The 21,742-nt window shown below is 47.0% G+C and overlaps 1 protein-coding gene across 2 annotated transcripts in view; it reads left to right on the top strand.

The window, feature by feature from the left end:
* The window catches only part of LPP (LIM domain containing preferred translocation partner in lipoma), a 210,258-nt gene that overhangs the window by 140,696 nt on the left and 47,820 nt on the right, over positions 1-21,742 (top strand). For both annotated transcript variants that reach the window (XM_063306245.1, XM_063306244.1), the window contains exon 6: positions 21,432-21,546. In XM_063306245.1, the coding sequence (XP_063162315.1) occupies positions 21,432-21,546 (115 nt within the window). The remainder of the gene's footprint in view (positions 1-21,431; positions 21,547-21,742) is intronic.

The raw sequence follows: 21,742 nt of genomic DNA, 5'->3' as shown, positions 1-21,742 counted from the left end.
GTTCATTAGAAATAACGCCTCTTTTCTAAAGCCAGCTGGAACATCTTGCTCTAAAATAAATAAATAAATGGACCAACCCCCTCTCTGAGTGAGATGGGTGGTGACGAAATTTGAAGTATAAATATAAATAAATGGATGAATAAACCCCCCAGCCCTGTAGATCAGACTGGTCCATGGGGTGGGGGGTCCAGCAGCCCATTCCCCCTCCCCCACCATTCCCCACAGCTCAAGCATGGACACGGGTGCCTGTTCTCAACCAGGAAGGTACTAAAATGATGAAAGAGGTGCCTGACATCACTTTGCCCTTGCACACTTGCGTTGCAAAATTACACACAAGTACCTAGGCGGGCAGCGTTTGGATTGTGAAGGCATGACACACATTTCTTCATTTGCGTCCTCTGGTCCTTTCGCGCTTGAGTCGTGGCGTTGCAGTCAAGCCAGAAGGGGTGGAAATTGGGTCATTGCGTTATCTCCCATGTTTTGTCCTTTTCACAAAATCCTGACTTGGCTCACTTGATAAATACAGAGCCAGGGGATACCACTGCTAGTGGCCTGCTACGGTCTTCGGGCTCTGTAGGCTATGTTCAAGCAGCATGCTTAACCGGGTCTGGTGAAGACATTGTGTTTGGACAGCTGAACGTTGGTTAGGCTTTCCGTGGCTTAGCATCTTGGCTTGTTTGGATGGGCTAATTTAGTTAATGAAGTGCCCAAGTTGTTTAAACCTGCGGTGTGGCTGCAGCCATAAAGGAACATACGCAGGAGCCACACCCCCTCAAGGAGAACCCCGGCCCAATTCCCGTTGTCTGCTCTGCCCAATTGACATAGTGGGGAAGGTGATGCAATTCTATTTAAATCTTGGAAGAAAGCCGTAAGAAAATCAGCAAACTGGAAAGGATCCCGCGAACATAACTATTTGCAATTATTGTTTCGTTATTGAGAAATGTCCTCATTTTTTCCTTTCCAAAACTGAGACTTCCTTACTAACACTCACATAAATTGTGCGAAAATTGGTGCAGTATGCGGATTCAGGAGGGAGTGGGGGAGAGAGAAAGATTCCGTTTGGGCAGAATTGGACATGATGGTGTATTTGATTAGTTGGGAAAGCTGCAGAAGAAAAATAAAAAGAGAGAGACTCTTAAGGTTGCAGATCTCTGAGGTTCTGAATTCATGGGATGCTCCACCTATAAAATTTACAAGGAAGAAACCATTTTTACAAGTCTCGTCCATGCAGCCTCCCTGCACTTCCTTACTCCTGCTGGGTTCCAGAAGAAATAAAGGGGTGGATTTAAAAGCCTGCCCAGCCATCCCTGTTTGTGCGTTCACAAACTGGTCTCAGAGGAGGGAAACCATCATCCCCTGCAGAATTCTTCCCCCTTCTGAAATAACCAGTCAGGCATCATTTATGTTACCTTTTAATTTTGCTTTATAGCTTTTGTGCCTTTCGTCCTGTGAAAACAGACTCCGGATCCTGGCTGGCAGGTCTGGTGGGGGCATATCTGAGGGCATTCAAAACATTTGGAGATGGGATGCCCAAAGTTAGCTCCAAATAGCCAGAGAAGATCTATGGAGGGTTTTTTTGGCTAATACTAAGGCAATGCTGTTGCCGCATCCATCACGATGCACTGTTCATACGTCTTTGGACGTCTCCAGCGATCCTGAAATCCATTTCTTCTGAATGCTCAAAACAGGTTAAACACTTTGTTGAGCTGCTGAATTCAACAGACCCAACCTGATGGGAAATGGGGTTTTGCAGACATCAGAGCATCTTCCTTTGGCATGGTCAGACCACGTGCACTTAGAATACAATAAAAAAAGTGTCAGTTTGAACATCGCCCCTCTCTCGTGCCCCCAGGAGTTCAAAGCACAAAATCCATGCGGGTCTTCAGGGCCTGTCTGAGCCTTTTGGGAAATCTCTCCATTTTCTTGAATGCCACCTGCCTCATTAACACACATTAGCTTAGCAGCCAAGGGCACTTCCCAAATTTAACGAACTCCTGAACAGGCTTGGAGACACAAATCTGTTGATAAGGTGTCATCAGACCAGCTCATCCTCTTTGAATTCTCTCTGTGGTTCTTAAGGAAAGGCTGGGGTGCCTCTAATGTTATCCAAGTGAACTGCAGAACTCTCATTTATAAGCAAAGAAAAAGAAGGGTGGCGGGTGATTAACAATTTAACGTTGCCTTTTTTTTTTTTTTGCATTTCCTGTAAATGCGGCCTCGGCTTTGTGGGTTTCAGCACAGAGGGAAAACAAATGTATTTAAAAAGGAAATTAAAACCTGCAGACTCTTTAAATATAAGCTACTTGGTGGATTTCTCATTTCCCCCCTTTCTTTCTTTTTCAGAAGGAAGCTTTGTCTTCATTTTAGTTGTCTCTCTTTTACATAGTACTCCATGTCTTTAAAAGGGGTCTTACCATTCTTTTAGTTCCTTTTTAAATGAGGTGCATTTTTTTTTATCTGCAGCCAGCAATCTCTCTGAAACAGGATGGGTCATGTTATTAAAAGATCTTTTTGCATAGACCATTGGTTTTCGAAGTGTGGTCTGGGGACCCCTGGGGGTCCCCCAGACTGTTTCAGGGGGTCTACAAAGTCAAATAAATAAACATTTTAGCATTTTTCAGTGTTAATTTCTCATACAGCACATATCGATAGATATAATCCACATAAACCAAGCTCTTGGGGTCCTCCATCTTTTTTAAGAACATAAAGGGGGCCTGAGACCAAAACGTCTGAGAACCACTAGCGTAGACAGAAGCCAAGGAAATGCTGAAAACACTACATTTCTCCTTGTCTCCTGTTTTTGAAATACAGATTATTTTTTAAAAGGGAGGGGCAGATTTCTGTATTTAAGAGGACAACAGAATTAGGAAGACAAACTATAAATTTTTTGATCTCTGAGGAACAGCTACCGTACATACCATTCCACATGTATTCAGAGGCTGGAACGATTAAAACGATACCTGCTAATCACTCAGTTTTCAGCCTGAATTAAACATCTTACTCTCATCTAGTCCAAGAGAAGACAACCCTGGCCATGTGCCTACTGATGATCTTTCTTGTTCCCTGCAGTTTTCTTATCCCCAATTATTTTTTTTTGTCCAGAGTTGGCACCCATCACCACTGTGATTAATGGATTTCAAACAGGAACACAGGCATGCCACAAGGCTGCAGATCACAAGTCTTATGTGCTAAATTTAGTACTAAAGCATTCATACAGAAAGTAAAACCTGAAAGCTGTCGGTGAAATCTCCTACTGCTTGAAAAAGTGGGGAGGACCAAATGATACAGAAAGTAGAAAGTAGGAAAGGGAACAAGAAATAGAAGTTTTCTTCTGGTGGGGCTTTAATAGAGTGAAGATCAGCAGTCCTGAGTCTGGAGTTGAGATCTGCAGTCTTGTGGCATTCTTGGGTTCCTGTTTGAGAACAACCTGGCATATTTTTGCGTCCTGTGCAAATGGTCCTTGAAGTCAAAGTCAAAGACCTGGAGCAGTGCCTGGTCACATTTCAGCTGATGAGAGAGGTAGAAGATTTATTAAATCAAGCTAGACCTGATGGAGGGAGAAACTGAGAATCCAACAAAGGAGCAAGTCGGTTCCCAACGCAAGACATGGAGAAGATACCCCACTCTGCTGAATCTGCTTCCATGGAAGAAGCAGAATGTTTGTTTGTTTGTTTGATTGATTGATTTCTACCGCTGCCCATCTCAGCAAGTGACTCTGGGCGGCATACAACAATAAAACCATAAAACAATTAAAACAATTACAATTAAAACAGTTAAAATATAAAATAAATACAAAATATGAGTCTGGAGAAGGTGCAGATACTGCAGAACAGGAGACCAGATGGTGGACGCCCAAGAGTTAGAAGAGATCCAACTGCAGAAACACAAAGAGAAGACTTGTGGTCATCGGAGATTGACCTCTCTCAGGAGCAGAAGCAAACATGTAGGGATGGGAGCGTTGGGCCTGCAGAGGTACCGTCTGCCAGAGGAAGGATCGCGGATGGGACAGGACAACTGACCAGATCCATTAACCGTTCTCCCTTTCTGTTAATCCAAGTGGAGACAAAGGATAATGCAAAGGACTCCTGTGTCCCATCACGGGCTTGGAAGACCCAGCCAGGAAGCTCAAAACATTGGAAGCTCCGATGGTATCCTTCTCTGTCTTTCCAGGTCATGGAAGAGGAGCAGAAAGGAAAATTCGAAAGGACAAAAAATGGAGGGCATCAGTTGAAACACTGCAAGAGAACAACGTTGGCAGGAGACCTTTGGTTTCTGGGCCCGTGGTGGGCATTATTTGATGATAGACTGATGGCCCAAGATAGGGTGCACCTCGGAAGGACTGGCAAAAGATATTTGGCTAAACTATGCCAAGCTTCAACAGGAGGGTTTAAGCTGAATCCCGTGAGGGTTGGAGGAAAAAAAAACTTGAAGCCATGACCTCAGAAAAAAGATCGCATGCTGTAGAAGGAACGGGAGTGTTGTTCTGATGGGGTTTATTAAACCATTCAGTGAAAAACCAGAGAGAACATTGGCTCATAAAGTTCATGGCCTTCATTGTTGATGCACTAATGTTCAGAGGATGGAAAATGAACAAGATGAGCTTTGAGCTCCTTGGACTGCAAAGCAAACAGGATTTAATAGGTACAAGAGAGACCTGATGGGATGACTCCCATGACTGGAATATAATAATTGAACAACATTTGTTCAAAGGAAGCAGAAGTGGGAGGAAGGGCGGAGGAGTTACCCTGTACATTAACCTCTTCAGCAACCCAAGTCAATAAACTTGGCGATCCTAAAGAAAGGGTCTGGGTTAGAATAAGGGCAGGATTTGTTCTGGCTGTCCTGATGTTGGTTCCTGTGTCCTCCCGGCCAAGGAGATGACGTGGATGATACTTCCAATAGGCAAATTGCGGCTCTTTTGGAGAGGCAAGAAGTCATGGCAATGATGGGCTTGGATGACCCCAATCTCTGTTTAGAGGCTACCTGCTCCTTCCTAGCCCTAGCCCTAGCCCTAGCCCTAACCCTGACTTGTCTTGCTGGGACCTATCTCCTTCAGAGGATGGGTGAAGGCCAAGAAGATAAGCTGTTCTTGACACGACGCTAACAAATGGAGAAGATTTGGCTGAGGAAGTGGCAATAGAAGGAAGATTCTGGGAAAGTGATCATGTCAAGCAGGAATTCTTCATTTTCAAGGAAACCAGTGGTGAGATAGTCCACACCTTGCACTTCAAAGAAGCAGATTTTAATTAGCTCAGGGCCATACTGAGTAGGATCCCAGGCCAGGAGAAGCATTCAGAAAAGTTGTTCATGATGGGGAGAATTCCTAAGGAAGATGATATGTCGATGAAGATTCTCGGTCATCCCGGTGGAATTGTCCGTAGATTGAGTCATGGCAGCTGGATTTCTTTCTTTCTCTATTGGTTGAAATGCTTCGCTGAGCAGCTTCTTCAGTCTGGGCAAAGGTTGGTGAGGGACCCCGTATGTGTCTTCCAGGGTGGCTGCATTGTCCCTGCCCCTGAGTGGCTGTTGATTGTGCCATGGAGGCGTGGATTGCCTTTGGGAGGTCTTACTCCTGGATCCTTTGTTCCTCCCCAAGTGGATCATTAAGAGCGGCCTTCCTGGTGGTCTTAATCTCCCTGGGGACTGATGAAAGAGCAGCATGAAAAATGGGGGACAAGTTGTGTCCGAGGCCTCTGCCTCTATTGAGGGAAGGATTTCCCACTTTGGCATGAATGGATTCCTTAACGCCTCTCTCAAACCACCTCTCAGTCCCCAGGGAGATTAAGACCAGGAGGAAGGCCGCTCTTAGCGATCCACTTGGGGAGGAACAAAGGATCCAGGAGTAAGACGTCCCAAAGGCAATCCACACCTCCGTGGCCCAATCAACAGCCATTCAGGGGCAGGGACAATGCAGCCACCCTGGAAGACATATACGGGGTCCCTCACCAACCTTTGCCCAGACTGAAGAAGCTGCTTGGGCAAGCAGCAAAGCGTTTCTACCAAAAAGAAAGAAAGAAATCCAGTTGCCATGACTCAACCTATGGATAAGGAAGATGATATTAAAGGCCCAATTGCAGATGATTCCAAGGAGGACGAAAAATGGAGGACATCAGGAAAAGCCAATGTAGATACAGGTAGTCTTCAACTTATGACCACAATTGGGACTGGAACTTCTGTCACTAAGCAAGGTGGTTGTTGTGAGTCATGCCCAATTTTACGACCTTTTTTGCCATGGTCATTAGGCAAATCACGTGGTCGTTAAGCGAATCCAGCTCCCCCCATTGACTTTGCTTGTTGGAAGCTGTCTGGGAAGGTGGCAAATGGCGATCACGTGACCCCGGGACGCTGCAACCATCGTAAGTGCAAGCGGGTTGCCAAGTGCCTGAATTTTGATCACGTGACCGCAGGGACACTCTGGCAGTCGTAGGTGTGAGGACTGGTCATAAGTCACTTTTTCCAGCACCATTGTAACTTCAAACGGTTGCTAAATGAATGATCCTAAGTCAAGCACTACCTGTACACAAAAAGCTTAGTGAAGCTTGGGAAAGCACACCTACCAGAAATGGAAAGAAGTTCATGTCTGGAGGAAGAGAACCGACTGGAGAGGAAAATTTCAGAATGATTTGAGTTTAGCAAAGAACAGCAAAAACTGTTTCTTTAGATACATTCAAAACAAAAGGCGCAGAAGAGAATCAGTTTCCCAGCTGCTCGGGGAAGATGGCAAAGGGCTAACAGGCAACAAAGGAAAGGCACAGCTTCTCTTATTCTGGTTTAGCCTCCCTACCCCCCACCCCGAAAAAAAAAAGCATTTGTTTACCCAGCAGTGATGAAGGTCAGATTGAAGCTTGAGACTCTGGTCAGAAAATATCTCTTTACTCTGAGCGAGTTGAAATCTGCAAAATTGCATCCCTTTCAGCGGAGAGAGGCTACCTGTCCTAAGGTCACTCTCTCCTTATTTTGCAAACCAAGTGGCTTTCCTGATGTCTGTGCTCCACGTTTGAAGCTTGCAGAGAGGGGGCCCACAGGCCTGGGAAGCGTTTAACCAAGGGGCATTTTGGTCAGGCTGAAAGCTGGGAAGAGGAAGCTTGTAAGTTTTCCGAAACACTAACACCAGTGGAAAGAGTGGTTCGCTCTTCCAGCCAGCACACAGATATACGTGTCCCCCGGGCTTCCCTAAGATTTGCTTGATGCTCTTCTCTTCAGTTGCTTTGAGCCACACACACACACACACACACACACCAGATGGCAGGATTGTGTATAGAGCCACTTAAGAGCCCATGAGTTCTCTTTAGCTTGGGTGGGTTGTGAAAGTGTCAGCATCTGGAGCAAACCATGGTCATTGCAAACAGGACGAAAAGCACGTTGTGAGATGGCATCTCAAACTCAAGAGTTGGGGTGTGAGTATGTAAATTGCACGGTGTGTGTTGCAACATGGCAATGCCAGTTTGATATTTGCCCCATCCATGGATGTCCGTGGCAAGAGACTTTCATGCATACTGCTTGCTACCTTTGTACCACCAAATCCTTTGCATCTTCTCTGCCCTAAATATAACTGCTTAGCTCTGATATGGGTGGCATTTCCTGACACTTTTACTCTCAATATAAGATCCATTTCTCCAGCTGTCAAACTCTCCCAAGCCTGGGATAACAAGGCTGGAGGTCTCAAAGCCTGGAAGAAACCTGGCTGGTAATTCCTTTGTTGTAATTGTAGAATGGCCACATTGCAGCCTGTCAGCTGTAATGGAATGTGAGAATGACCTTGGAAGATGGGGGAAGAGATGCTGCCTAGGGAGCAATCGGATAAGAGGGGAAGGAGCCCACAACTGAGTAACGGGAAGAGAAAGAAACTTAGAGAGGGTCTGCCCTAACTTGGCAGGTGGTAAAAAGGGACGGAGGGAGAGTTGTACTTTCAGACTTGCAAGATTCGGTTAATGTACCCTAACAATAAAGTAGAAGTAGCTCATCTGGTCATGTTTCCTGTCTGGTCCACCTGGGAGGGCTGACATCAGCAGACCCCGAGGGGCAGGGGGACTGGTGTACAGTTTACATCCCCTTCTCCTTCAAATCCAGCATGTTCTTTCATAACCAAGCTTTAGTCTTCTTTTTTTACATGGTCTCTTGCTCAGGACAGTTCCATGTTTACATTCTCGGCATCATTACTCTGAGAACCTCCGACTGCTAATGGAGGCCTGGCTTCACTTCAGCAGCAATGTTGTCCATCACTGATAACCAAGCACAGCACCTCTTGGCTGAAGCCAGGGCAAACTCTTTCTGTGCATCTTCTCACCATCTCTCAGCCCCAAGAGGTTGTCCTCCCCATGGGTTAGGGTTCAATTCCCCCTTTCTCCATCACTTGGTCTCCAGGGGGCCGCTGCTTGGAAGTTGACGTTGAAGTAAACAGAATGCTCCGGCGTAGATTTTTTTTTTTCACCCCCTGCTATGGGAAAATCACACTATTTTAACATTAAAAAAGGAGAGGAAATAGTATTTTTTTAAAAAAACAGCAGTTGAATGAAGGAGGAAATTTGGAGGGTTTTTTTAAAGTGCAATTCCAGGATTTGACTAGGAGGACCTTAGGATCATCTTGGGGAGACCTGAGGAGAAGAGACAAGATCCATGTTTAGCTAACAAAACCTGCCCAAGGATTTGGAGACACTCCTTGACCTCTGAGGAGGGGAATGCAAACAGTCATCCTGTATTTGGTCAAGGAATGTGATGCGAATGGAAACCGAGGTGGCCCGGCCTTGCGCTGTTGGAGCAGAAGAAACTGAGGCAGAAGGAGCAAGCTTCTAAACCAACAAGATTTACTGTTTTCATGTTGTCCTTGCCCAGAAAGATGGTAATGAGGCCCGGCAGATGCCTTCACAGCTCCCTTCATTTCAAACTTAATGTGTTAAGTCCTGGGAATAGAGAAGAAAGTGGACAGATGTCGGGCAGTTTTGCAGAGGCAGCTTTCAGAGTTCTTTGAATGATGGTCAAGAGACCCAAGGAGGGCCAGCTATTTCCATCTCACATTAGCAGGAATTGGGTGGTTAAAAATGGGGTACCTGGAAGTAGGGGAAGGAGGGGAGATTTCTTTTCCACCATCAGAGCCTGCAGTCATGTTATTGCAAAGCCGGTTTAGGATCAACCTTAAGAGAACCACCCCTTTTAAATTAAAGGACATATCCAAACGATACCAGCTTATCCAAGGATTCTATGTTCCCAGCTTCAGCCTGAATGCCAGGAAAGGGTTTTATGTCACCAAGATAATATGGGAAAGGAGCTCTGTGATAGCCTAAATCAGGGTTCGTCGACCTTGGCAACTCTAAGCTGTGCGGACTTCAACTCCCAGAATTCCCCAGCCAGCTTTGCTTTGCTGGCTGGGGAATTCTGGGAGTTGAAGTCCGCACAGCTTAGAATTGCCAAGGTCGACAAACCCTGTCCTAAATGACTTCTTTGCTGACTTTGTATTCATTTACTTCTGTGTTGAAGGTTGACACCAAAATGAAATAAGTGCGAAATAAGTAAATAATGAGCCTTTTCATTTTTTTTACTATTGCAAAGATGGAAAGTGGCTGTTAGGTGACATCTTGAAAGATGGTTTTGGTTTCGCTCCTTGTTTTTTTCATCAGATAATTGTTCCTAAAGGAATCGTCTGGCGCTGAAAAATATCCCCAACCACAAACGTAGCTGAGGTTTGCCAGCAAAATTCTGAGCGGGCCCAGCGGTATTTTTTTCTCTCTCTCAGAATCACAGAAGTGTAGGCTTGGAAGGGACCTTGGAGGTCTTCTAGGCCAACCCCGTGCCCAAGGCAGGAGTCCTCCTACCATCTGGGACAGAAGTGTTTAACTGAGTTTAGTTTGTGAAAAGAACTCAATTAAAGCGAGAGAAGGAGGCTTGTCTAAAGGACAGAGAGAGTCCCCAAGGTCAAGATGGTGGCCATGATCGAGCGATCAAAGCCCCTCCCCTTTTTTATTTGCATGTGAAGAGGGGGCAAGGATTTGATCAGAGGCTCATGGCTGCCCAGTTGTCTTTCTGGCCTTCCCCACGGACACCCTGAGAAGACACAATTGCTGTGCTCACAGGACATGTGGTCAAAACAAACCTTGATGGCTTAACATGGTTCACACAAACTGCCGCGACAGGGGCAAAGGCAGCCAGCCAGGGGAAGGAGCAAAGTGTGGAGTTCCTGAGTGTGGAGCCACCCTGCTCCAAAAGGCCATTTCAATCTGGTAAACATCACGCCAGGACTTTGCGAAGGGGTGTCTCCGTCCAAGGAGAAAATGATTTCCTTAAGTAGGTTGGATGCCATGAATGAGAAGAACCTGGCAAGCAGCTGGCCACTTCCCCTTGGGTGGACCTTGGGATCTGGCCCAGCAGTTGCTCCTCTGCACCCTCCCGATCTTCCTGGCCTTCTTGGCAGAGCCATGGGGTGTCCCTACACAGCGCTCCACCTGGCCTGTTTGGGTGAGACAAAGCTACGACTCGCTCCCCAGGTCCACAGCTGCCAGAATGCAGCGGGGCAGCTGCCTTGGGGTTTTCCGGGTCCAGCCAGCACCGGGGAGCCCAGCACCACCTTCTTCCTGACTGAGCTCAGAAGAGGCTGAAGGTCAGATGTGGAACTCCTTGGCAAGATTCCACAATGCCCGGCGCCTCAAAGGACCTAGAAGGGGTGGGTTTGCACAAGCCCCCCAACCCGAAGCAAGGTTGACAAATACAGTTGCTCAGCTGTGACCTCACCCAGTTCAGCGTGTCAGATGAATGCAGCACTTCTGCAAGCAGTGGCTGGAGGAGGCCCTTTCTCTGAGACCAAACCTTTCGCTTCTCCTCCTAAGGTCCTACAGCTCGGCCTCCCTAGAAGCAAAAATAATCAAGGAGGGGATTGGACGGAGGTCACTGCCGGAGCTGAGCATCTTGGCCATCTTTACAGCAAAAACATTTGGGTGAGAGAAGGAGGGGTCCCCCTTTGGGCCCACCTCCCCTCCTGGAACACCCCGGCCGCTGCTTCTCGAAAATGATCCGTCAAACGCGATCCATATCTGAGCGAGCTGGAGGAAAATTGGGGAGGGGGGAGGAAATATCAGCGAGGGATGTTTTTGGCAGCTTCACAGTTCTAAAATGGGCTAATTCTACCTTCTGAAAGGAAGATAATTTCCATGTTTCTTTGGTTGAGAACATATAATTGGAGTTATTTTCTTCCCAAGAAAGGAACCTCTGGTACGCCGTTTGCAAATGGACAGGAAAAATAAGTGTGTAGCGCTCTCCCTGTGTATTGGTGCATTCATTACTGCATAGCTTCTGAATGTCTCTCCATTTTCACAAGGTGTTTATCACTTCTTCAAGTGCCCCTTTCCTCCCCTGCCTTTTTCTTTCCCTGCTGATGGGGGGGAGGGGTTGTGAAAGGAGGGCAAAAATGAATGTTGCTCAATCCAGTGAACCTACCACGGTGCTGGGGGTCAAAGGCTGCTGGTTATCAGCAAGGTGGGGAGAGAGGAAATAAAACACAGGCAAAATAATCTTTGAAATTCATCAGGGAGATTTCTGGCTTTATGGATTTCAGACAATAGCAGCTCTTGACCCAGCTTTACCAGCGGAAAAAAATATCGGTAGTGGTACTCACTTGGTCAGTAGGCGAAATGATTGCTTGTAAGAGCCTGGGACCGGCTGTGCAATTCCTAAATTCATGATAAAGTGGTTGCAAGGGGACAGCATCCTCACTATAGCCAGTGAAGTTAATTGACATAACTTGATTCCTCCACAACTAAAAATATTATCTATCTCTATCTCTATATCCATCCATCCATCCTAATCTCCTAGCAGAGAGTGACAAATAAAGTAATCGGTGATTACCAGCAGAAAACAAGCTGGCTGCTCTGGATGGCCTGTTTTTTGCCTGCAAGCAAGAGCAAGGGGTGCTTTTGTAACATCTGAGCATGTGCTATGAATGACGTCACTATGTTGATGTCCCGCAGCAGTCCCACAGCTTACCCAGTGATCTCACTGCCATAACTTGTTCTGCTTGGCTGCGGATACCTGATAGTGATTGGACTTTTACATCTCTTCGGGAGCAATCTTGGGGGTCCTCCGAAAAAGTATTCTACACAACGTAGTGTATTGTTGGGCAGAAGTTCCCTCTGGGTGCTGCCCCACAACTAGGATGTCCAGATAATATCAGCCAACGGGAAGCATTCTGGAAACACCTGGAGAAGCTTCCGACAGAGTTTGAATTGGCCAAGTCCAAGGTCTTCTTTCCTCCTGTAACCAGTGGGGTGGGAAAAAGGAGGCAAACGAGGAGTCTCTCTGTCATCTGCATCTGCAGGGGAGATCAAAAGAGAAGATTTTGGGGGAGATGGGCGGTAATTAAATTTGAATAATAAATTAATAAACAGTAAACAATAAATAATAAGATGGTGGCCGTGCCTGCTGGATCAGAGATTGGCTCCTCTTTACAGGTAGTCCTGGACTTACGACCATTCGTTTAGCAACCATTCTAAGTTACAGTGGTGCTGGGAACTTGCAGCCGGTCCTCGCGCCTACAACCGTCACAGTGTCCCCGCGGTCACGTGATCAAAATCCAGGCACTTGGCAATCGGCATGTATTTATGACGGTTGCACTGTCCCTGTGTCACACGATCGCCATTTGCAACCTTCCCAGCCAGCTTCTGACAATCAAAGTCGATGTGGGGAGCCGGAATCGCTTAACAACCACGTGATTCACTTAACGACCATAGCAAAACAGTAGTAAAATCGGTCATGACTCACTTAACGATGGCCTTGTTTAGCGACGGAAGTTCCAGTCCCAAATGTGGTCGTAAGTCAAGGACTACCTGTATTCGTGTTGTATATGTTCCAGCTCCCTGTTCATGTTTGTGTCTTGGCTGTAGATCAATGTCTCCATTGCAGCCTCCTTGGCATTGGCCAAGGAAAATAGAAATGGCTCCGGTGACGTCTGTGAAAGTTTTAAAAGCCCTTTCTGGAAGAACCCAGCCCATGGCCGGAATGGTTGGGAAAGGCTCCTTTGGGAATTCATCAGGGTTAGTGTTGGTTTCGTTGTTTGATGATAGTTATAAGTTTGTGATGGACGCCAGATAGGACATAAAAGGGCTGAGGACGTGGAGCTCTGTCTGGACAGCGATAGGAACGTCTTTGCATGGTGGAAATAAAAGGGAAGGAGGAGGAGAGGAAGAGGACAAAGTTATGAAGATTAGGGGTGGAGGAGGCTGGTATGACGATGGAGGAGGAGCCCCACAGCCGATCTCTAGAGAACGAATGAATGTTTGGGGCCATTCGGCTGTATTTGATTCATAGTTTTGATTTCTTCTGAATCTTAACAGGAGAAAGAGAAGCTTTCCAGCCAAGTATGTAAGCTTTTCCAGATTCTGCGGTGGGATTTTTGAAATGGAAAGTCACAGAAGGTTAAAAAGTTGGACGATTGACGCTAACTTTTTTTCCTTTTCCCCTATTTTGGGAACGGACGGATCCCCCTCAAGGCTGCCTTGTGCCAGACTGAGGGAATTGCGTTTCGTGGTGTTCAGGCTGAAGGTTGACAGTACCCGCCTGGGTGGAGGAACAAGCGGAACGCTCATATTCATCTGCGTCGCCTGGGGCTGGAAGGCCAAAGGGCTTTGACAGCGGGCACCACAGCTCCCATCACGCTCGGCCAACAGGGCTGCCGTGAGCCCTGGAGGCCGGGCAACGCTTGGCAGCCTGAGACTTCGGCAGGCGGCAGGCAGTCGAAAGCGGCTGGGGAACTCTGAAGCAGGAAGCTCAATTTACCAATCTCTGTGCCTTTTGCTGCGTGACTCAATTTGCAACAGCTTTAATTCTTCACTTAAACCAAGGCTTTGTTGTTTGTTTGCTTACCCCTGATTAATTCTAATTAGGTCTTTTTGTTAGCGGTTGTTGCCTACTTTTAGCCCTTGGAAATGGATGAGAGAAGAATTAAGGAAGCTTATACACAGCTGAACCCTGCAGCCGAACCCTGAGCTAGCACACTCGTGCATCTTAAATCGTGTATTTTCATTATTGTAAGCCCTTTTCGGAGTCCTCCAAGTCATCATCATCACCACCACCATCCAGATCATGGAAGGTAATTGTTGCTTGCACCCCACACCAGTTAGACTTTAACATGGTTCAATGGTGGGCACAGGATTTTATGAGGGTCATGGAGAAGCTGGAGCAGGTTAAGCGAAGAACTGTGATTTGGGGTCTGGAAACTAAACCCTGTGAGGAATGACTCAAGGAGTTGGACAAGTTTAGCTTGCGAAAGAGAAGACTAAGGGGAGGTAGATACTGGTCTCCAAGGCTGCTTTGTGCAAGAAGCATAGCATGCTGGAGTTCAAAGAGATCTTAGAGGTCATTCAATCCAGTGCAGGATCCGCTAGACCAGTGTTTTTCAACCTTGGCAACTTTAAGATGGGCGGACTTCAACATCCAGAATTCCCCAGCCAGCAAGGGTGTTGAATTCTGGGTGTTGAAGTCCGCCCATCTTAAAGTTGCCAAGGTGGAGAAACACTGGTCTAGACGATCCCTGACCGATGACCATCCAGCCTCTGTTGGAAGACCTTCAGTAAAGGAGAACTCACTACTTGTTCCACTGGCTGACAGCTCTTAGGAAGTTGCTCCTGAGGTCTAGCTTGAACCTCCTTCTCTGTGGTTTTAACCTACTGATTTTGGCCCCCTGGGGCAGCAGAGAACCAGTCCACTCCCTCTTCTGCCTGGGCAAAAAAGAGAGAGAGAGAGACAGAGACAGAGAGATTTGAAGGAAGGTTGAACCTGTTCATTGCTGAAACTGAGATTGAAACAAGGACCAATGGATTGGCATTAAGAGAAAAGAGCTTCGATGTGAAGATGGGGCAGAACATCCTGATTGCAAGAACCGTGAAGCACGGAAAGAGGCTGCCTAGAATGGAGATGGAGGTTTTAGAAGGGTTGATGGCCACCAGCTGGGGATGGTTCTAGTCCTGCAGGAGGGTTGGACAAGATGACCTCAAAGGTACCTTCCTCCTTGTACCTTCTATGATCCTAATTGGCTATATTATCTCCTGCAGCTTCCCCAGCCTGCTATTGTCCACCTGTTTATGACCACGGTTCCCAGAATTCACAGCTGCTCTTGGAGAAGGCTGGGTGCTGCAGTCCCAACAGCTGGATGGGGAAAGCTGGTCTGTTGGATTGGGGATTTGCAAGTCTCTTCCAGCCCAGCTTTCAGTCTCCTGCAGGTGGAGTTGGACCTCCCCCACCAAGATGGAAACGGTCTCAGGAGCAAGCAGAGGAGGAGGAGGCCATACTGAGGTCTGCATGGCGATGAAGAAGACATTAAGCCATGGGTTTCCATTGGCCCAATTTGCCCAGAAGGAGTGAACGTAATGTCTGCAGTGCCCTAGATTTGGTTGAAATATCAGGAAAAAGGTCCCCGCAGCAAGACCTGTCCAACAGTGGAAATGTCTATCAAGGGAGGTTGCACCTATTCCATATCGGCAGGTTTTTAAGAAGAGGCTGGAGGGACACCTCTCAAAGATGGCTTCATGGGTTTTCCTGCCCACTGCGGAGGGATGGACTAGATGATCCTTGGGGTTCCTTTCTAAGAGGAAATTCTGAGGGGAGTAGACATCTGAAGAAATAGGGAGGAAGGGGAACAGGAGACCACCCAAAAGATCTCTGCCAGGTGTACCACGTTGAAGAGCAACTTTCAGGAGAGAGCTTTGCACAGCCCTGATACTGAGAGTGGGTTTTGTTATTTATTTTCTATTTTATTCAAATTCATTCGCTGCCCAACTCCAGCAGATTCTTTTTCATGGAGAGGAGAGGAGAAATAACACTTGGAAAGAACAGGCTTGGAGAAAGTTTCTGCGTGCTCTGATGGAAACAAGGCAATTTGCATTAGCAGGAAGTATCTTTCCCCTAATTGGAAAACTCTGATCAAGGTTGCAGAAGGATGAAGCGGTCATTTCTCCAGACATTTTGGAGGTGGTGAAGCCTCCATCCCCAAATTGCTCCTGGCCCCTTTGCCCAATTTTTCTAGCGGCCTGTGCTAAAGAGTCACATTATGGAAATTAAACCTAGATTGATGCAGGTGCCCTTCCAAGTGGGTGCAGTTTGAACCCCGCTGAGCGTGTGGGCCAGGGGACAGGAGAGGACTTGCGTGCGAGGCGCTGTCGGGATAAAAGAAGGATGGCTCTTAAGAGAGGAAGTATTAAAATTAAAATGGAGCCTGGGTTGGAGAAGGGCACCTCGTCTTTGCAGAAGAGCAGAAAAGTTGTTGGGAAAAGAAGGGAAGGTGAAACCCTTTCCTTTTGCTCAGCTGTGTTGTATCGTCCAGTCTGTATTACTCCAGCGGATCTCCTTGGGACAGTCCGGGGCCAATTCAGCTGCTCCTAGGGAAAGAAATGGCTGCAGTGAAAATCACGCCCAGCAGCAATGCTTGGAGGGAAGGCCTTTGCCCTGTCCCAAGTGAGGGAGGGGCTCAATTACAAACTTTCCTTGCGGCAACTCGGGGGCCCTGTCATGGAGCAACATGGCCCGGGTGCAGGATCCCTGATAGGTTGCGATGTCTGCTCTTGGGAAGACGGCAACTGAGATTGGAGCAAAAAAAAAAAACTGGTTGTTTCATCTGATTCATAGATTTGGAAGGAGCTCTCGGAGCTGGAGTCTCACATTAGTCGAGTTTATGGCAAGGAACACATGGAGCACATTGGACGAAGACAGCCCGCTTCTCTGAGTAATTGGTTTCTCCGTCAAACTGCTCTAGGGACTTTTTCCCCCCTAACAATCCAACAGAAGCTGCCATCCTGTAATTTGAATCCGTTGTCACGTAGGTCTCTGTCTCCTGGATGTTCAGTAGGAGCTGAGAGAGGGCCACGCCCCAAGGGACTCCAGAGAGCAGGGGCCCTGTGCCAGACCTCTCCCTGTCCCGAACACTGACTGGAACTGGCCCTGGATGAAGGAGGAGAACCACTTCTGGTGGTCCAGGAGGAGATCAGGATTGATAATACCAAAACCCACTGAAAGATCAAGCGGGGGTAGGATGGATACCCAAACCCACCCCCTCTTGGTCTTGCCAGAGGTTGTCTCCAAGTGCAATCCATGCCATCCCAGTACTATATCCCAGTCTGAAACCCAGCTGAGAAGACCATCTTCTCGACAACCTTCCCCACAAAGAGACGGGTAGAGACAGGTCAGAAATTATCCAACACTTGGATCCAGCAATGACTTCTTGAGGAGGGCAGACCACCCACTCTTCCAAGGCGGTACAGCTCCCCCCCCCCACACACAACTCAAGGATGAATTCACCACATGGCTCTCCCAGAAGTCCTTCCAAGGAGGATCTAGGTTTAATGCACTGGTGGCCACTTACAGCACTGAGGATCCTGTCCACTCCCTCAGGACAAGCAGATTCAGACTCTTCCCAGATAACCAGAGTAGATAGCCAGCTGCAGAGGAATTGCAGGGGGCCAACTCAGAGCAGACCTGAGCAATTTTGTCTAACAGATGCCTAGAATAGTCTAGATAGGGTGATAAATGGATGAGGGAGGGAGGGAGGGAGGGAGGGATGAGGAAGGAAGGAAGGCAGAGTTAGGAAGGATAAAAGCAGAATCAGGCAAGAATGTCCATACTGGCTGGAAGTGGTGGTGATGGGTACTGTAGTCTAACAAGTTGAGAAACTGCCCCGTGGAAAAGGTTGCCCATCTTTCTGCTCACCATCAGCTGCTGTTTCCTCTGTGGTGAATTTTAGATGGCAAACTCCTCTGCTTTTACCTCCTGTTTATCATCACCAAGTGGGAAATCAGGGAAACATCCAGAAAGAAGGGAATGGCAAATGTCTTCCCTTCGTTGCCAAGCCAGTTCCACGGCCGTATCTGCCAAATCGCCAGGCGTGGAGCTGGACTCCAAGGGGACGTGGCTTTTAGGCCGGCTCTGCACCGGCCACCTTCCCCAACGTGGTGCCCTCCATACGGTAGTTGAATTTCCACACACCAAGTGACGCCCATTGAGGAAGATGATGATGATGATATTTTACGCCGTCTAAACAGGATAAACGTGCCTAATACTCCTGCCGCCTCTTTTACCCACAACAACCCTGTGAGGTGGGATGGGCTGAGAAAGAGGGACTGGCCCAGAGCTGGCCAAGAACCCACCGTCTCCTGGTTCCCAGGCCAGCCTCTTAGCCACTCCAGTAAACTCTCTCTAGAAAAACTATAAACAAATAAGAAGGCAAATGGCATTGCCTGCTAGATTCAAATGGACAGCCCAATCTGCCATGTCTGTTTTCAAGTTTCGTTTTGTTTTTTTGTAAATACCCTTCCTAAAATTTCAGGGGTTCAGTACTAAACTACTTACAGCTTTATGCACCTCTGGGCCCTAATCCCAGAAGATCGAGTCCTGCTACATCTTGAGAGTCTTCAAAATGAATCTGTTTCACCTTCTCTGGCGTTTGCAGCCACTCCAAGCTGGTCAGCACAAACCTTTCTCTTGCTTATCTATTTATTGCCCGTCTGTTTCTCTTGGTTTCTCCGTTTTCAGTTTTTAGAAAGCCCAACTGGAACCAAAAATATAATAATCGAATGGCCCAAAGCTAGAACTGTCTGTGGTCAAACAACAAAAACACAGGAACAGCCAAGGGAGCAAATGGTTCCATAAAATAAACTTTAGAAAACAAGAGCCGCAAGTGAACCGGAGTCATAATGGTTGTCAATTAAAAAAAAAAAAGCTTATAAAAACAGCTCTTCGGAACCTGTAGATCACTGCACCCTCATGGATGCAAAGCTGGGGCACCCTCCCGCCTCTCAGGACAAGGGTCACAGATGTGGAGACGGGCATTTGTGAGCATCGGTGGTGCCACTGGCGCTGGCATGCCAGGAAGACGTTCTGATTTCTTCGTCCGTTTCTTTCACGTGACCGCATTCACACAACGTGCTTAAATCGGTTACTGATGGAAAGATCTATGGTGTATCTGAAAAATGGAGCCCAGACTGTGTGCAAAAGAAGGACGTATGAAGGATGGTTGAATTTTAAAAATGCATCCTGAGCATGGGTCACTGGTGGAATGCTTGGTTCGCAGGATAGAGATCCCAGTTTGCACAGAATTGCAGAAGCGTGCTTGGGGTCCGGCTGACCACTACAGATTTATTTACTTGCTTGCTTGATATTTGCGCTGTTTCCTTCCACAAAGGGCTCTCGGCGGCTCATGTTCCTCCTTCAGTGCTCAGAATGAAATGTACAGAACTAACCACAATACTAATAAAAATTTAGCACTGGGAAATTACACCCTCAGAAGCCATTTTCCTATAGGACAGTGTTTCTCAATCTCAGCTACCTCAATCTCAGCTACTTTAAGGTGGGTGGACTTCAACTCCCAGAATTCCCCAGCCAGCATGGCTGGCTGGGGAATTCTGGGGGTTGAAGTCCACCCATCTTAAAGTAGCTGAGATTGAGAAACACTGCTGTAGGAGGATCCATTCCATCTTACAGATCCCAAAGGCTCCATATGGCCCACGACCATCTTAAAACTTCTCTATTTTCCTATTTATAGAAAACGCTCCCCCAAGGAACACTCAGTCATCTACCCCTCCACTATTCCAGCATTTATACATTGCTTGCAATTGTTCGCACCAATTTTCCTGCCTGCCAGCTCTTTGAGGTAGGCCAGGTCAAGAAACAGACACCACAAGGATTCCAGGATTGCTCTTTTATTCATTCATTCATTCATTCATTCATTCAATTTATATAGCCACCCATCTCAGACCAGTGACTCTTTTCTTGTAGTACAGCTTATTAATAGTATCTTGACAGCTTATCCCAAGCCTTCACTGTCCCCTTTTTAAGGACAGCAAGGTTGAAGTGGGGCTATTCTGAGTTTCTCATGCTTTCTACTTTCCCGCGGCTGAGGAACCATTTCACCTCTCTCTCCTCCTTCTCAAGGGCAGAGCTAAATTCCTCTACCCTGTCAAACACAACAGCCTTGGACTTGGACACATTAATTTTCCAATCCATGCTCCTTGTTGCAGTACACAAGCTGTCCAAACATCCACTGCAAATTCTTTGGGTTCTGATCAACCACTCAGCATTACCTGCCTGTGAAAGTAATCCTCTATTCACATCTCCACCTCAACCCACCTTTAAGGTCACCACCACATTTATCCATTAATGCGTCAAACCGCCAAGGAAGCAGGAGAGCCACCCTCGTCTAACTCTGTGCTCAGAGTTGCGTCCTTTACTGAAGATTCCGTTTATTCTCTCTCTCGCTCCCTGCAGCCACCAATTGATGGGCTTCTAGGTGAGATTACGGGCAAAAAAAGAAAAAAGTTTGCTCAGACCTAGCAAATGTTCTGTCACTGGAGCTTTGCCTTTTGATCAGGGGTCCCAGGAATAAGTCTTTAAAAAACAGGCAGGATTCACAGTGCAAAAAAGTTTGGAAACCTCTGATCTAGAAGAGGTTAGATCACAACATACACACAAATGAAAAAGAATGAACAAGTCGAAAGGAAGTGGAAAGGGGGAGTTGAGATCCTGAAAAGCAGAAAGAGGTGAAAAGTCTAAAGAAAAAAGATAACGTAGGAAACTCTGGACAGACATGATGGAAGCAGGGATGGTTTCCAAGGGGAGAAAGATAGGAAGAACATTGTGAATGGAACTGGAATAAACTGCATTTAATTATAATTCCTTTTCTGTTTTCTTATATCACACCCTTAATTCCCTCGTCTTACTGTTTTTTTATTCCTCCTCTGCACTTTGCAAACTGTCGCGGTTACGCCAGTTAGGCATGCATGCGTGAATTTAAAATATATCCATATAAGATGCATTTATGTTTTAATGGTGCATCTTACTAATGTGCGTTACGTATGTGGAGAGAGCGATATTAAACCTACACAGGGGCCATTGACCTTAAAAACATGACGGGGGGGAAACGTCACGCTAAAGCCACATCCGCTTGGGAAAGCTGTGTGCAGACCTCCCCAGATCAGGGGAGAAAATTGTGACGGAAATTAGAAGCTGCGTTTTTCAAAAGCCCATTGTCGGCCTCGCAGGGTAAACCAGACAGGAAACACAACCAGTTCAGCTAATTCTACTTTATTGTAAAGTTGCATTGACAGACTCTTGCAGGTCTAGAAGTACAATTCTCCCCCCATCTCCTTTACAGCCTGAGAAGCCAGGGAGGGTCCCTCTGAGCCTCTTGCCCTTCCTGTTATCCAGCTGCGGGCTGTGCCCTCTCTTATCTGACTATTCCCTCAGCAGCGCCAACTTCCAAGGTCTTTCCCACATACCATCACACCCATCGATCAGGCTAAAAATTCACCAGCATGGACCTGATCACCAATTAAGGTTGGAGCCGTTTTCCAGGGATTTACTTAAGAATAACTGGACCATTTTCTTTTTAGACTGACCTGAACAGGACTAATAATTTGTACGGGCAATCTTGGAAATGTCACACGTCCCTCTTTTTCCTTCTCCAGACTGAACGCGCTGGTCCAAGTCCAGGATCTGCATTTCGACCGGAAGATGAACTGGAACACTTGACCAAAAAGATGCTGTATGACATGGAAAACCCTCCTTCAGAAGAATACTTTGGTGAGTCTCATGATTCTCCTTGTGTTTGGGGGACCACCAGTGGCAGGGAGTCCTTCAGGCATTTGTATCACGCAGGAAAAAGCTAACTTTCAGAGCCAAAGATTTGGGCCGTGGCTGTGTTATGGGTGTGCCCTCTACAGACTGCGCAAGATCTGCCCATCCCATGCCAGAAAATTGAAACCCAGAGGCGGGCAAG

The sequence above is a fragment of the Candoia aspera genome, chromosome 6, assembly GCF_035149785.1.
Source record: "Candoia aspera isolate rCanAsp1 chromosome 6, rCanAsp1.hap2, whole genome shotgun sequence".
Taxonomy (NCBI): Eukaryota; Metazoa; Chordata; class Lepidosauria; order Squamata; family Boidae; genus Candoia; species Candoia aspera.
The sequence above is the reverse complement of the archived record's forward strand: the minus strand, read 5'-3'. Positions and strand labels throughout refer to the sequence as shown.